The sequence below is a fragment of the Ursus maritimus genome, unplaced genomic scaffold, assembly GCF_017311325.1.
Source record: "Ursus maritimus isolate PB19 unplaced genomic scaffold, ASM1731132v1 scaffold_29, whole genome shotgun sequence".
Lineage (NCBI taxonomy): Eukaryota > Metazoa > Chordata > Mammalia > Carnivora > Ursidae > Ursus > Ursus maritimus.
In genome coordinates, this window is record NW_024425452.1 from 9,295,423 (window position 1) to 9,312,728 (window position 17,306).

General features: G+C 38.5%; 1 protein-coding gene across 1 annotated transcript in view; it reads left to right on the forward strand.

Moving 5' to 3' along the window:
- TFAP2D (transcription factor AP-2 delta) overlaps nt 1-17,306 on the forward strand; it is a 56,253-nt gene that overhangs the window by 18,598 nt on the left and 20,349 nt on the right. Inside the window, exon 6 of the mRNA XM_040643570.1 lies at nt 12,481-12,622. Within this exon, the coding sequence (XP_040499504.1) occupies nt 12,481-12,622 (142 nt within the window). The remainder of the gene's footprint in view (nt 1-12,480; nt 12,623-17,306) is intronic.

Sequence of the window (17,306 nt, forward strand, 5' to 3'; positions counted from 1 at the left end):
GCAAGATTTCATTCTTTTCTTTGGCTGAATAATATTCCATTGTGTATCTACCATGGCTTCTTTATCCATTCTTCAATCAATGGGCACTTGGACTGTTTCCATATCTTGGCTAGTGTAAATAAGGCTGCTGTAAATATGGGGGTGCATGTAATCCCTTTGAATTAGGGTAGTGTGGTTGCTGGATGGTAAGGCCATTCTATTTTTAACTTTTTAAGGAACCTCAATACTGTTTTCCACAGTGGTTCCACCAGTTTCCATTCCCACCAACAGTGCACCAGTGTTCCTTTTCCCCGACATTTTCTCCAACACTTGTCGTTTCTTGTGTTGTTGATTTTAGCCATTCTGACAGGTATGCGGTGATATCTCACTGTGGTGTTGATTTGCATCTCCCTAATGGTGAGTGGGGATGAACATCTTTACATGTGTCTCTTAGCCTTCTGGATGTCTTCTTCAGGAAAATGTCTATTCAGGTCTTCTGCTCATTTTTAAATTGGATTATTTGGTTTTTGGGTTTTGAGTTTTATAAGTTCCTCATACCTTTTGGATACTAACAATTTATCAGATATATCATTTGCAAATATCTTCTCCCATTCTGCAGGTTGCCTTTTAGTTTTATTGTTTCTTTTGCTGTGCAGCTTTTTATTTTGATGTACCTTTTTTTGAAAAAAAGATTTTATTTACTTACTTGATAAAAAGAGAGATAGCCAATGAGAGAGGGAACACAAGCAGGGGGAGTGGGAGAGGAAGAAGCAGGCTCCCAGCAGAGGAGGGAGCCCAATGCAGGGCTTGATCCCAGGACCCCTGGGATCATGCCCTGAGCCGAAGGCAGACGCTTAATGACTGAGCCACCCAGCCTTCCCTATTCTGATGTATCTTAAATGTCTGTTAAGACTATTGATTGAGACTCTTATAGAGTTATTTCTCAAACATCCTGATGGTCTAATATATTATTAGCATTCAGTCACACACCCCACCCCAGCCCAATTTTGCTACAGGACTTAAGCGTAAGTGTGATAATATCTAACTGGCTTTATTTCTCATACACCAGATGTAGAAATAAATTTCATGAACATCAGCCTACCATGGTGTTACAGCACTTGTCAGGCCTTTTCGGGGGAAGATTTGGATACGGCCTTGTCAATTGTTTCTATTTTGATAGAAATCCCCCCCCAAAAAAAGTAGTGCATGAAAACTCTATGCACAGAGATGATACAAGCTTGTAAATATCCAGTCAGTGAACAGCAAGGTGCTTTTTATAATGAGGATTGAAATTAGCAAATGAACATTTGTTTTTCAAAAACTACCGCTGTTACTGACATAACAGTAGTTTCATTATGATAGTCCAAATTTCCATGCTTGCCTTGGGCTTTCTATCATTCTGTTTTTAATTGTTTTATAATAATTTCCCCCTGTATTTCTTTTAAATGGAGTCACTCAACTGACAGTGCCATCCTAACATTGCTCTCAAATCAACATATTAAAGTAATTATTTAGGGATTATTTTAGGAACTTAAAGGAGAGGGCTATTTAATGAAAATTTATGTTTAAATAATTTACAACATTTCTGTTTACAAATATCATTGTACCCAGTAACCACTGGGATGAAGAACTTGAAACTGACTTCTTTTTACCTCACAAAGTTGTTTGAAAAGTGAACATTTTGGTAAAGCAGATATTTAGAGTGGGGACTTTTTGGGTCTATCTAACAAACATTTGAGCTAAAATGAAACATGAATATTTGAATTCAGAGTCCTCAGAATGTAAAAGTAGATCATTTCCCCTTTTTATCCATATGTCTTCATCTAATGGGCTTTTGATATGTAACTAATGGTTGATACAACTTCTTGTTTCCCACTTTATCATAAACTTGATGTTCTTTTTGTATCCCCTTGTTTTAGTCATATTTTGTGACTTCCCTTTTGTCTCATTCGGGTTATCTGTGACATCAGAGAGATGTTATTCTCTGGAAAATATGGTGGATTAGAGTTGTTTAACCTAATGCACATATCTTCCTGAGATCTTGGGATAATCCCAGCCTCTTCTATAGTGGCAATAATTCTATCTTTGGAAAACATTCAAAGAATTTGGCCAATATTATTGTTCTGATTCTAATACTCTTACTATATATTTATTATTTATGAATCAGCAGCTTCTGTTAGCTGCCTTTTCCGTATTTTATTCCAGAACAATCTTTGCAGAGTTGGTGGTTGTTAAAACAAACATGAGGAATCAATGATGTAGTTATTCCTACCCATTGCTCCCCCCTCACTTGAGGTTTTTCCAGGATGGCCAAAGTTGCAGAGTGTTCACTGGAGTGGGGTGTTTTTCTGGGACAGTTGCGCTGAATTTGCAAAAGTTCATGTAACATTCTCGGGCAACACTGGGAGTTCTGAAAGCACCATTTAAGTACTTAAACATAAATACCTTGACTTGCAGTTTATTGTGACAAGGGGTCAAATCCTCTGTGTGCGTGTGTGTGTGTGTGTGTGTGTGTGTGTATTTCAAAACAGTGTGGGGCAGAGAAGGGTGTGAATATACACCAGCAAAAGAAAGGGGCTCATTTACAAATAATGTATATTATCTCCATTTACTCTTTTCGAGTTTAAATCCTTTGTTGCTGTTGTTTCGTTCTTCAGTTTCAGAAAATGTAAGCTTCCAGACCCAGCCCTGCACGTCTTACTTCATATGAACTAGTTGTCTCACTTGCAAAATGTATTTTCCCTTGGGCAAGTACGCCTCCCCTGCCCCGAATAAAGTTACTGTTGAATTTTTTTTTTAAAGATTTTATTTATTTATTCGACAGAGATAGAGACAGCCAGCGAGAGAGGGAACACAAGCAGGGGGAGTGGGAGAGGAAGAAGCAGGCTCATAGTGGAGGAGCCTGATGTGGGGCTCGATCCCATAACGCCGGGATCACGCCCTGAGCCGAAGGCAGACGCTTAAGGACTGCGCCACCCAGGCACCCCACACTGTTGAAATTTTGTCAGACTTTGAGCTGGTTACTTAACCTGACTCAGCTTTATTTTCTGAGTTTATAAATAAAGATCATAATATCTGTAATGGTTAGGATAATGCTAGCTGTTATAACAGTTAATTCCCAAATTTTCAGTGGCTTTCCATGATAGAAGCTTCTTTCTCATCATAGTCTGACGTGGGCATTCTTCACCAGGGGCGTTTTCTCACAGTTTAGTCAAGGACCCAGAGTCCTTTCATCCGTAGCTATTCCCTTCTCTAGGTCCTAGGAGCCCCGTTCATTGAGCTCGCAATAAAGAGAGACGTGGTGGCAAAAGTACACAGCTTCTAACCCCACTTGGCCAGGAAGTGACCCACATTACTACTGTTCCCATTCCAAGAACTAGTCATGTGGCCACACCCAATTCCAGAGGTGGGTGTGGGGGCTGCTAGAAAAGTAGTCTCTAGCTGGGCAGAGTCTTCTCAGCAGCCATGCTGTGTCGTGTGTAAAGAAAGGACAAATCTCTGATGGTCCCTCACTCATCTCTGCCCCATCTGTCTTGCACATCTTACGTAGGATTAAGTACACTCACGCAGACAGGGACAACTGACTTGGCAATGAACTTTCCTAGAGATGAGGTATAGCGAATGAGTATAGGTATACCAAGTTTTCTTGATGGGATTAGTCCATGAATTTTTATTTTAGGAAGAAGTATTGTTCACTGCTTGAGGCTCATAGGATTCAAACACCAAAATCCTTTGCCAAGTATTAGTGATAATACACGCACGGGGCATGCTCAGCTTCGGTTGTTCTTCTCATGAAATTTAGAACAAAACAGATATTCTCATTACTTTCACATGGTACCCCAGTGGTGTTTCTATGGAAATCTGGAGCTGAAAGCTAGCCTTCAGGGACCCATGGCATGATTGTAAGCCTGAAAGGACCTTCATCCCCAAATAACTCCTTGGCTGGCCATTCCAGACTCATATTCCCACATTAGACCCTCCTTCAGGATGAAGGTTTCCAGCTTCCTTCTTAAACTGTGTGTGATATAAAAAGAATAATAAACCGGCCCTTTGTGATAATAGCTCTAACTAGTGCTCACTGTGGTCAGACAGTCGGATGGAAGAGCTCCATCACTAGCAGAACCTAGTGTGCCCTTTTGCATGCAAACACCCTGGCAGGGACAATGTCTTGGGCACAGTCTTTGTATTTCAGAGCTGTCAGCGGCATTGGGCTCAATAAAACAAACGCTAGTAGAGCCTATGTGAGTCATTTTAAGATCTGTCTTGGAAAAGCTTTTTTTTTCCCCTCTTAGACTAATAGGTCCCACCTTATCTGTAAACTACTTATTCTAAATTGTGGAAGAGTTTCTGAGAGCCTCTGCTTTGATAATTGGTAATTAGATAACAATTAGATATTATATCTGAGAACTAGTACTTATCCAAATTTTCAAGAATTGATCTCAGTGAACGAAGATTGTATCAGACAACGTTGTGGACAAATAGATACCATCTTAGGAAACGTGTTCTTCATTTGTAATATTGCTTCCCTGACCTGCATCTTATGATTTCACTCGCCTTTGGGGGAAAAGTGTGTACATGTAGGGACAGAGGTAATAGGCTACTATCCATATGCCTTTGTGTCTGACTATGTGCTTGGAGTGTGCTTAAATTCTTGCTTTTACTCATTGCAAAAAGGCAGTGTCTCCAAGCCTATTTGGCCGAGTCCTGCCTGCCCTTGCCCACTTTGGTCCATCTCACTGCTCACTCTTGCAAATTGTGCTGCTCACTTAAAAACACGTCTCTGCATTATTTCCCTCATGATTTTATTTTCTTCTTTCCATTATTCTCTCTTTCAACGTATATGTCTCGACTAAAGTCCTTTTCAAACACTCAGCTTCTACTTTACTTCCATGATTTACATTTATCAAAATTCATAGGTATTTTAATAAAATTATAGACTGTAGTTCTCCCTACTGATGTCTGTCTACATACTGCTGAATAACAATGGCAGTTTGGGAATTGCTTGTGTTTTAATTTACAACAAATATTTGAGTTTAGAATTAAATCTAAGAACGGGGGCGCCTGGGTGGCTCAGTTGTTAAGCATCTGCCTTTGGCTCAGGGCGTGATCCCGGAGTCTTGGGATCGAGTCCCACATCAGGTCCTCCGCTGGGAGCCTGCTTCTTCCTCTCTCACTCCTCCTGATTGTGTTCCCTCTCTCTCTGGCTGTCTCTCTCTATGTCAAATAAATAAATAAAATCTTTTAAAAAAATAATAAATAAATCTAAGAACAGAGTCAGAGTAATTTTAATTTTGAATTAATATAATTTTAAATAGATAATTTATTCAAATAGAAGAAAATTTAGAAGTTACAGAAGAGTGTATAGTAAAATGCCTGTTTTTCACTCTATTCCCTAGTTGTCCAGTTCCCCTCCTGGAAGAAAACAAATGTTCTGTTAAACAAACGGTTTCTTTATTTCCTTCCAAGGATTTTTTAACTTTTAAAAGAAATTATAGTATTCTATACATACTATTCTTCTGTTGGGTTCTTTTTTTCACACCTTATAATAGTGTTTTTTCTCAGGGCTTACAAGTTGTAAGCCCTTTCTTTTAAACACTCATGATGTTCCCTTGTTTGAATGTCTCATAATTTATTTAACCAGTTCCCTACTGAATATTATATAGAAGTTTTCAATCTTCAGCGATTACAAATTGTGCTACAATGAGTAACCTCACACTTACATAAATAATTCTGCAAATATGTAAGTACATCTATTCAATAAATTGCTAGGAATGTTGCAGGGTCAAAAGATATTTGTGTTTGTAATTTTAGCAGATTATTGGAAACCTGTTCTCCATAGTGGCTGTATATTTATAACCCCATCAGCAAGGGGGGGCAAGGAGCATATATGATAGTACTGCCCTGTACTTGAGCCCAAACAGAGTGCTATCAACTTTTGGATCTTTGCTAATTTGATGGGGTAAAAAAAAAAAGGCTACCTCACTTACGAAGGAGGTTGAGTTGAGTATTCCTAGAAGAATTTAATGAGCTTCTCTGTCTGTTTATTTACTTTGTCCTTATGAGGTATTTTTAAATGTTTTTCTTATTGATTGGTAAGTGCTCATTATATAGCAGAAAACTGGCTGTATGTCTCTGATCTGCATTGCAAAGCCTCCCCACCACTAGCTTTGGTTTGTCTGTTTGCTGTTACGAGTTTTCTGTTGGTTTGCTTATTTGTTTAGGTCTATGTCATACGGACTTTTTGATATGAGTATAATCATATGTCTCATATATTTTATATCATGGTTTTTAGTTTTAATTGTAATATTTTAAAATACTTCTTTTATTCCAAGACTATAAAAGAATTCTGCCATGTTCCAATTACTTTGTGGTTCTATTTTTTTATGTTTAAATTGTTGATCCATCTGGACCTTGTTTTGTCATTAGATGCATGGTATAGATCCAATTTTATTTGTTTATTTCCAGATGGCCACCCAGTTGTCCCAACACCTTTTCTTGAAAACCCATCTTTTCCCTACTAGTATGAAAAGCAAGCTTCATTTCACACCACATCTCTTTGTACAAATACTTTTTTAGTAGACTGATGACTTTGTTTCCTTAACAGTGCTGTCTGTCTCTACTTCTACCACATTTCTGTTTTTTTTTATTTTTTTATTTCATTTATTTATTTGTTTGTTTGTTTATTTATTTAAAGTAGGTTCCATGCCCCGTGTGGGGCTTGAACTCATGACCCTGAGATCAAGAGTCTCATGCTCTACCAACTGAGCCAGCCAGGTGCCTGTCCTTTTTTTGTTTTTAGAGTTTATACTATGTCAGCCAAATAAGGCAGAACTCTTTATGCAAGAGCCCAGATAGACAGAGGTCTTTAGAGTTTAAAATTGACTTGATAGTGACTGCCTTCCTTTCATATAAGCCACAGACTTCTTGTATTTAGTGAAGCTGTACAGTTAATCCCTACATGATGCTTTCCCTTCACCTTAGGACAGCCGTTCTTAATGTTTCCTGAGATTCCTTCAGCAGCTTCAAAGCATGCACATACCCAGAGATTAACTGATATGGGGTGACACTTGTACATTAAAAACAAAAACAAAAAACCCCAGGTTATGGGAGCAGCAAGTGTTGAAAAGTATAAATAGACTCTATTTTATAAAATGGCTCCACACTGATACAATGATATACTCTTTCTTTTTTTTTTTTTTTTTTGGATTTTCTATATAGTTCATTCTTTCTAGCAACTCTCTTTGTTCTAGTTTTTCACCATTTTCTTTAGAAGTCTTCACAAGACTATTGTTTCATTAACCAATAACATATTTGGAAGCTTTGTCGTGTGACCGATGTTTACTAAGTACCTGTTATGAATCAGGTGCTGTGCTAAGTGTGTGTGGAATGGGGAACAAAATTATTGCTTCGAAAAACAAAGTGTTGGTGTTTAAGCAACATCATCATTAAACTAGGGAACTACCACATTATAAGGCACTAATTTCTACCATAGATCGTGTTATCCGTAGTGCTATAGAATACATTCCTTGCAGAATAGTTTGGGAAACCTGTAATATATTAGTTTCGTCCTTCAGCTCTAGCGTTTGCAATAGCTTGATATTCTGAACAGTTTATTTTATAGAATATCTTATTCAGGTTTGAAAATATTCTCAAATTTGCTTTCTTTTCTTTTTAAGACTTTCTTTTTAAGTAACCGCTACATCCAGCGTGGGGCTCGAACTCACAATCTCGAGATCAAGAGTCACATGCTCTACCTTCTGAGCCAGTCAGACACCTCTCACATTTGCTTTCTAATAGGTACTTCTTGGAATAATCCCACAGAGAGATTTCAAAGTGCTAGTTTCCCATACATACAAATCAAATTGAAATCATGGATATGTGACTAGAAGTTAACACGTATGAATTGTTGCCTTTATTTAATAACATTGGGTATTGCAATACTAAGTTAAACAAATCATTTTTAAGGCAATATCGCTACAGTGGCAGGTGGTATGAATTATCTGGTGGTAACAATGTAGAAGTATCCTTTAGTGCAAATTAGTGCACTAGGTGTTGATTTTTAATTGTCTCAAGTACATCTTCCCCTAAAACACAACAATTCTAAAGGGAGGAAAAATCCTGAATGACTTATAAAAGGCTGAAAATCAGGTCTATTTATTTCTATTTAAAAATACATTTAGATCTTCTTGTAAAATAATGTGGGAGCCCAGAAACTCAGTAAAACAAGTGATCTGGAGAACATTTTCCCACTAACCTTCCACACGTAGGCTGCATCAGGATGGACGTTTAAACTTTTCCTAATATTTTCCCCTACTGGTTCACTTTTTTGCTTTTGAGTGTGGAAAACAAGTGCCCTGACATCAGGGAGCAAATTTTTTTTTATGCTCTTCTCATATTTTGTCATTTTACTTCTGCTAGGTTTTTGAGAAATTTACTCAGTATGACTCACCTACTGCTGATGTTATTACTGAAAAAATGAATAGGGGTTTTTGCTTTTCTGGAAGGGGGGTAAGCACTAGTTGGCTTATAGACCCTAAAGCCTTGCACTTAACATACTCCTGTGCTAGTGATAACCCTACCCCCCAAACATCCATCCTCCTTCTAAAATATTCTTGGAATGACATGATATAAAACGGTCATCCACGCTGAAGCTAGCGTATTGCTTCAGTTGTGTAAAAAAGAGTGGAGCGGGTACTGGTTTGTCAAGTGACACGATGCATTAAAATGTAAAAATGACTTAAACCTGTTTTGCAAACGAAGACCTGGGGCATCCTACCTCATCTCACAAGGATATGCAGTGACGCAGCAATATTTGCCGTACGGAAATAGAAGGAGAACGTTCTCAGCCCTTCCTGAATCACCCTTCCACTACAGATTACTGCACCTGCTTCCTGTTCACGTGGGCATTTTGTCCCACCACAGAGACGGAGAAGCTCATTGATCTTTATCTTCATGAATCAGTCAGATCCCCTAGAATCTTATTCACATGCTTTTAAAGATTTATCTTATTTCATTTTTTAAAGATTTTATTTGTGTGTGTGTGTGAGAGAGAGAGAAAGAGAGTGAATGCACAAGCAAAGGGAGCAGCAGGCAGAGGGAGAAGCAGGCTCCCTTCTGAGCAGGAAGCCTGATGCAGGACTCGATCTCAGGACCCAGGGATCATGACCAGAGCCAAAGGCAGACACTTAACCCACTGAGCCACCCAGGTATCCCTAAAAAAATTTTTTTAAGGTTTATTTATTTATTTGAGAGACAGAACACGCACGTGTGTGGAAGCATGTAAATGGGGGCAGGGGCAGAGGGAGAGAATCTCAAGCAGACTCCCCACTGAGCTCACGACCCATGAGATCATGACCTGGGCTGAAACCAGGACTCCGATGCTTACTTGAACCACTCAGGCACCCCTTCACGTGCTTTTTTGATCCTAAAATTCCTATTTTTCTTAAACTTCTTAAACTTAGACTCTAAGATACCTGCTGTACAGGATTGAACTACAGATTTGTCCCCCTTACTGAATATCATGTATATTTTAATTCATGGATTCATTTTTTCACTCATTCTTGGGCCCTTACACACAAAGCTTTTGGGGCATGATACACATATCTTAACTACGTATCAGAGTGTCTTCACTTGCCACTTCTCTGACGTAACATCGCTATACATCCAGGAACAATGTTACATTGCAAGCAAGAGAAAGCAGTAAACAGAACTAAGGGAAGGAAGGATCTGGCTGTCAGTGTAAATGTAAATAGCAGCTGTTCCATTCAAACTGTTTTAAAAACTACCACTACGGTGAGAGCTTTGCATATAATGGGCCAGAATCAGGTTTTAGAATAAAATTTAAGAGACATGCTGCCACCCTCCTGTTTCCACTGTTTCACTTCTCCCACTACTGCACAAGCAGTGGAGGACAAATAGATATATAATAATGTCTGTGAAAACATTACCCAAGTATCTTTCTGTGACAATATTGCAACATGCAGCTATATCAATAATCATAACTCAAAGAGGACACTGCGAACGGGTTATTGTATTACTGGCAAGATACTGGTAAGTCCCAAGATCACGTGAGCTTATCCTCGGTCATGTGCTGTGGCCACTGTTTCAGACTTTATACCTCAAATCTGAAATGATTTGAATTATCTCCCTTCTGTCATTTTTCTAGCAAAAGTGACCATCCTATATGGCATTACACAGTCCTTTTTAAAAAATTTTATTTATTCATTTGCCAGAGAGAGAGAGAGAGTACAAGCAGGGGGAGCAGCAGAGGGAGAGGGAGAAAAAGGCTCCCTGCTCATGACCCGAGCGAAGGCAGATGCTTAACCGACTGAGCCACCCAGGCGTCCCACAATGTCTTCTTCCCCTCCCAAAAAAAATCTTTGTGTCATTTTTCTTCCAAATATGCACACATTTTCTTTCCCAATCGGTTAGGGGGATAAACTGCTGGTAATAAACACTTAAGAATTTTCCTTGTACATTGCAGCTTTACCTAAAACCGTGACCCTTCATAACTAGCACTATCCAGGCTCATCGATGTAGGGACCCTTTCCATATAGTTATGCCCTCTTCCTATTCAGAATGGACGGCTAACAAGGATCTTTCCTACCATGTGAATATGAAAATCTTAACTAAAAACCTGCCACTGCTTTGAAATGGGGGGCGTTGGAAATCATGATCCATAATTCACAAAACATTATCTGATCTAATTCCCCATGTTGAGTACCTTGTCTCCCTTTGAACATCTGTAAAACATTTTCCCTGTAATACTCACGTGATCCTGGTCGTACAATAGCTTGTGTTTTATATAATATCAACATAATGTCAGTAAACATGAGCAGATGATAGTGTTCATATCCATTGCAATGTAAATTAGAAAGTGCTACTAACGTGTTTTTTTTGCTACTATTATGGGGATGATTGTCATCGTCCTAGAAACAGGGATGGCCCTTTTATATCCCTTATTACTCCTATATAGCACTGCACCTAGAACAAAGTGCTCAGTATATGTGCTCAGTACACGTGCAATGAAAGCTTGCTCTTTTTTTTTTTTTTTTAAGTTTTCATGCTCAGGTGAAACTTGGCTTGAGCTTTAAAACTACTGTTGTTGGGCACCTGGGTGGCTCAGCCATTTGAGTGGCTGCCTTTGGCTCGGGTCATGATCCCAGGGTCCTGGGATCGAGTCCCACATCAGGCTCCTTGCTTAGCAGGGAGCCTTCTTCTCCCTCTGCTGCTCCCTCTGCTTATGCGCTCTCTCTCTCTCTCTTTGTCAAATAAGTAAATAAAATCTTTAAAAAAATAAAATAAATAAAACTACTATTGTTTTTTGGGATGCCTGAGGGGCTCAGTCAGTTAGCATCTGCCTTCGGCTTAGGTATGATCCCAGCGGCCTGGGATCGACTCCCACCTCGGGCTGCTTGCTCAGCCGGGAGCCTGCTTTTCCCTCTGCCTGCCGTTCTCTCTCTTTCTCTCCAACAAATAAATACATAAAATCTTTACCAAATTAAATAAAAAATAAAACTATTGTTTTCAAGGTTGAACTATATCGCCAAACCTTCCTTCACGGATAAGCCATTTTTACTTCATTTCTAACCTAGTGACTCAAGTTTAAGATTTTTGTGAAAGACTAAAAGTGATTTATGATTTTATTGCACTTAAAAAGCATTGTGTTTTTACTAACGTAGATAAGAAGCATTGTGCACTGTGCTAAAAGGCACTGAAGCCTGCCATGAAGCCGGATAATGCTGGCACTGTAATCACACACTATAGCATCCTTGCCAACAGAGTGGTACGAAATCGATAAAATTCATTGCCTCCCCCTTTCCAAAGTGTTCCAGTTTCTTTGGAAAGTTACTTGGACCCTTTGTCAATATTTTGATCAATCTCCTGGGAAAGATAGCTGAATATTTCCAGTATACTACGGATAGATTATAGGTCAAGCCACAACAGAATGGCAAGCCCATGGAGCTTTTTCCCTTGGGCATTAATGTGTAGGATCTGAGAAGGCAAACTGGTCTAGAGCCCCGAGGGGGTCAAAACTCCTCGATCGTTGTTCTGGTTTTCCACTCAGTTTTTCACATACCCCTGCGTGGTAAGTAACTTCTCTGTTCCTCATTTTCTCCTCATCCTACTCCAACCCCCACCCCAAAAGTTCTATCCCTATGATTATTTTTTTTTTAAAGATTTTATTTATTTATTTGACAGAGATAGAGACAGCCAGCGAGAGAGGGAACACAAGCAGGGGGAGTGGGAGAGGAAGAAGCCGGCTCCCAGCGGAGGAGCCTGATGCGGGGCTCGATCCCATAACGCCGGGATCACGCCCTGAGCCGAAGGCAGGTGCTTAACCGCTGTGCCACCCAGGAGCCCCCCGTGATTATTTAGAATAAATAGGAAAATATGATCCATCTGAGCACAAAGAGGGATGAGGCTTGAGGCAAATATAAAGTGTTACTCTTCCTGCGTTTAGACATTTGTGGAAAACTGACTTTTGTTGTCTGCCAACAGGGGAGGCTCTACACTTGGCTCGGGATTTTGGCTACACTTGTGAAACAGAGTTTCCAGCCAAAGCTGTAGGAGAACATCTTGCCAGACAACATATGGAACAGAAAGAACAGACAGCAAGAAAAAAGATGATCCTAGCAACCAAGTAAGCAGAATGGGAGGTCTCTATATGCCTTCTCTCAGGTTTTCCATTTTCTTTGAGTGACGGAAACAGTCTAGAAAGTACCAGTTCTCGAAAGCAGGGGGTCTCACGTTGCAGCAGTTAGGTGAATTACACAAGGACATACCCCCACTCCCGGCCTTGTGCCCATAGCAGGATTTACAAACTGCTTTTGTTTAGTGATGATGAAAGTTTTTAGAAAACCTCTCCGGAATACGTAGGAGTTCTTGGGAGAAAGGTATGTTTAGGAAATGTCGATTCCAGGCAAATATGTCATTAGCTGCTACTTGGTCTAAACCACTCACTGCGCCTTCACACCTGAGGGTGAAGATCTCAAAACACTATGAACGTTTGGAGAATATGACCAAAGAGGACCCAGGTGCGTGAGAAGTAACACGGAGACCTCTGGGACCAAGGATCACCATTGGTGCCCCCATCTTTTCTGGTGTATAATTAGACAGTTAATCCCTATACTGCCCCACCTGGGGTGCTGATACTGTCGAAAAGAAAAGGTATAATGTATGAGAAAGCTTTTGAAAATTGTAAAAAGCCCAACAGAAATGTGAATTAAAATAATGACAGAGATGATGTGGGAAAGGGGAAGAGTGCCTGAGATGAGCTCAAATTCCCACAAACTTGAAAGCTCTTTGATCAGGAATAGATGAACTATCTTTGATTGTGTGAAAACCCAACAAAACAGTCAATGCTGCTGCAAGTCATGTTCAAATTTTTCGAGAAAAATCCTTCAGGTGGTAGCTAATTCTTGCTCTCTTCTCTTTGTTAAAATAAGTTATGCTACACAAAAGACTATTAATAATCTTGTCTAATTTCCTTACTGTATATTCAGACCTTAGAACTAATAGTCCCAGGTGGGTTAAATTATCATTTCTAAATTGGTTTCTTATTTGGGGAAAACTTTCAAAGTAGTGTTTAAAACGTTGCTTCTTAGAAACTGATGGAAAAGGACTTCACAACAAGTTGGCTAAAATTTAAACGGGTTCAAAATGCATAAAACCCAAACTAAATATTTCTTCTACCAACTTCTAATGTCACATAGGTCTTTTCGTGTGTGTTTTTTTACAAGTTTAAGAGTTTAAATGGGATACGTACCAAGCAACAGGCTTGCCCATGATATGGAGTCCCTTATTTGGGGTTTGTGCCGCTTGTGGCTGACACTGTTTGGGTTAGGACCTATCTGGGTATTGCCCTTCCAAGAATAACTTAGATGATTCATCTTGTCCCAGAGAGAAGGAAAACAGAAGGTGGTGGCAAAAGGAGAAAAAAGGTAAAAACAAGGAAATGAAAGGGAAAGGAATAGCTGAGAAAGAAAATAAAAACCAGGAGTTAGAGAAAGAAAATTATAAGGCTGGTATAAAATGTGGAGTTAAGATTTTGGGATAGACCTTCTGCTAGGCAAGCACGAAAACTTGCTGGTCAAACGAGCTGATCATGGGTTTTTTTGTGTGGCTAATCTCCTGGGGAACCTTTACTTCTGTTTTGCTTCTACTCTTGTCCTTTGCAAGTGAAGACCCAGAGGGGTCTGCATCAGTAATATTTTAGTTTCTCCAGGAGGAACTGAGAGTACATGTAGTCAGTCTGAATCCTTAATATCATCTTGGGAGAACTATAAAGACATGTTACAGATTAAGAGAAGAATATACTGCTAAAAGTTAGGTAGTGTCCTCCAGGTGTTCCCAAAGCATAGAATCCTTCTAGCTGGCAGGATTATACAGATTTTCCCAATATGTGTACTCATGTGACACCTCTGAGTGACACTGTTATCCCCAGATATGAATTATCCAAGAGAAGACACCTTTATATTTTCTATAACAAAATTAATTGGTTGTAGTTTCATCATGCATATTCTAAGACTTTCACTCCCTAATCCAGAGAAATCCTTCTTCTTGTCCTCCTTTCCCCAGGATGGTTCCATAGCTGCCCACCTCTACCACCCACAGCAATGCCACCATTAACATTCAGAACACAAGGACCCATTTTCTTGAGAGTTCCCATAACTCTGTTGAAATGTCTGTGCATTCACACTGATGCAGAGATTTTGTTTTCACAGAAGTCCAATGTTAGAAGAACTTGAGGGGATTAAGGGAAGTACTTCCATATTTGTCAAAGTTATGCTGAGACGTCTATTTTAGACGTCTCAACTCAAGAGTGTTATTTCTTTTTAGCTAGGATCTCAATAACGTCTATTTTTAGATGAAATTTGGGACTTTGATTTCATAAAATATTGTGAGAGCATGTACTTTGATCCTTCTGTCCACAGCTGGACATTTCCAGACCATTAAATAATCAAGAATTGGGTTCACTGATTCCAATTGCCTTACTTTATATAAGCGTAATTAGGCCATAAGCATCTAGAAATTAGGAGACAGCCTGTATAATTTTTTTGTCTTTTTGGTTGTTTATGTCCATCCCCTCTTCTTATCAGACAACGTGAAACAAGAATGAGAGACTATGCAGTCGTAGCAAATATATAGAAGACAAGTAGTCATCGATTTAAATGGATACATTAAGGGATGTGTAGGGATAACATGCCTTTCTTGCAATATATGAATGGATCCAACGTGTTCTGAGCAGTTTCTAATTTTCTAATAGTAAAGCATTGGCTATTTTCAATTAAAATGCTCAACGTTGAAATTAAGTAGCCTACATGGATGCTCATTACGTTCTAGTCAGCTCACCTTTGTTCACAAGACTGTGACAGTTGCATCAAAAATACGTATGAAATCCGAAATCTTTGGATGAGTGAGCCAATAACTGATCTGCATTGTTGGATTGGCTTACACGTGTCTTTTTTACCTCTAGGAATAACAGATTCAGTTGTATTTAATTATGTTGCCAACTGTATGAAAGGCCCATTGACTAAGGGTCTAGCCCCCAATTCCTCTTAATTTGTGTTTAGTTGATTAACCAAACATCCTGGTGTAATTAGACAATTATATCGGAGGGACAGAAACTGAATTAGACCATTTTTGAATTCTAAATATGTACTGGACAAAACATTTGATTCATGGAAAACATATTTAAACTTCTTCATTGAATTTAGAACTAAATATGCTTAACATTTGATCTGCATTAGGGTAAAGCAGAATCGTTAACACGTTTTAATTGTTCCCATAACAATAATTGTCAAAAGGAGAAACACAGAACTTGACATTCAGACATCAGCTTAAAAATTATGTCCTTAAGAACAGTGACGTAAGTGATAAAGTTAGAATTTATGATTCACCGAAGATCATCTTATGTTACGTAATTCATAATGTGACATTTTGTTTTGAGAAATGAGTATTTCTTATCATAGCTTCATAAATAAAACTTTAAATAACGATGAAACTAGTCATAAAAATAATAACTCCGTAACTGTCGTAATGAAATGATGATCATAACTGCCTAAGGGGGTCTACAAAATTGTCATCTGTTTTTAAGTCGAGAAGCTGTCCTAAGTCAGTGAGTTAAGAGCAGCGGAATCAAATACCAGAGGTTGAGAATTCTGGAACTTCTCCCAATACAGCTTCCTGTGTGGTGTAGCCGAATTGCTTAGCACGAGTTAAATTTTTCCACACTTTGCCTTTTCCTCACCTCTTCACCAACTTTAAGTTTATTGCAACTTGCTGTAATGTTTATACAGTAAGGAAGTTGATTTACCAGCTTGTAAATTAATTTATTCAATTATCCAAATAATACCAATATCATACCACAAGAACTAAATCAACGTTTCAAGCTTTATTTGAATTTTTAAATGTCTTTTGATCTGATATAAAATTGAAAGACTCATCTTTAAACAGCTCCAATATTTTTTTGTAGGAATGGATCATACTGATGTTCTACCCAATAGTAATTTATATTGCCAGTCTGAACAATGATAGCAAGAATCTGGATTTAAAATTTTAGTTAGGAATTTCCTAAAAAAATAAAGATAACAGTAGATCTAACTCTATCCAGTAACATAAAGCATAACAGATAACAATGCCCTGCCAAATGCCACTGACTAGCATCAAAAACTTAGTTTAAATTGTTATTCATCTGTTAAAACATAGGCAATACACCTGGAAGTCGATCAACCAAATCTAACTCAGAACAGAAAAAAGTGATAAATTCAGATCAAATATTCTCAATGAAAGTATACACGTGCCGTTGTTAAAAGCGTGCACTTAGATGCTGTATCTCGGAGACCCTAAAACATAAGCAGGAGGGTATGGAGAATCCTGTTTGATTTAGAGCAGATAAGAGCTAGCTCTGGTTTTTTGTTTGTTTTTCCTCTCCTTATGACCCACTTTCACTTTCAACTGTGTTCACAAGGAAAAAGGCAAATTCTATGAACTCACATATGAAAACACAAGCAATAAACCTGAGGATTTTTGCTCATTAAAAAAAAGTCACAAATGATCTTTAGAAGAAATTTTTGGCACCTAATAATAAAACTCCACTGGTTTTAACTCAGTGGTAAATTATTTGTGCTTCAAGACATTTTTGTCGCTTTTTTTTTTTTTTTGTAGTTATTTGTTAATGACACAAATGCTTTGGAGAAAAATTAGTGGCTGGGTGCCTGGAGTGACATTCACTTGGAATAATTTGACTCTTGTACTTGTCTTTGGCTACACTGATAATTATAATCAGAGCTAATGATTAGATTTTTACGACTACCTGTTGTAAA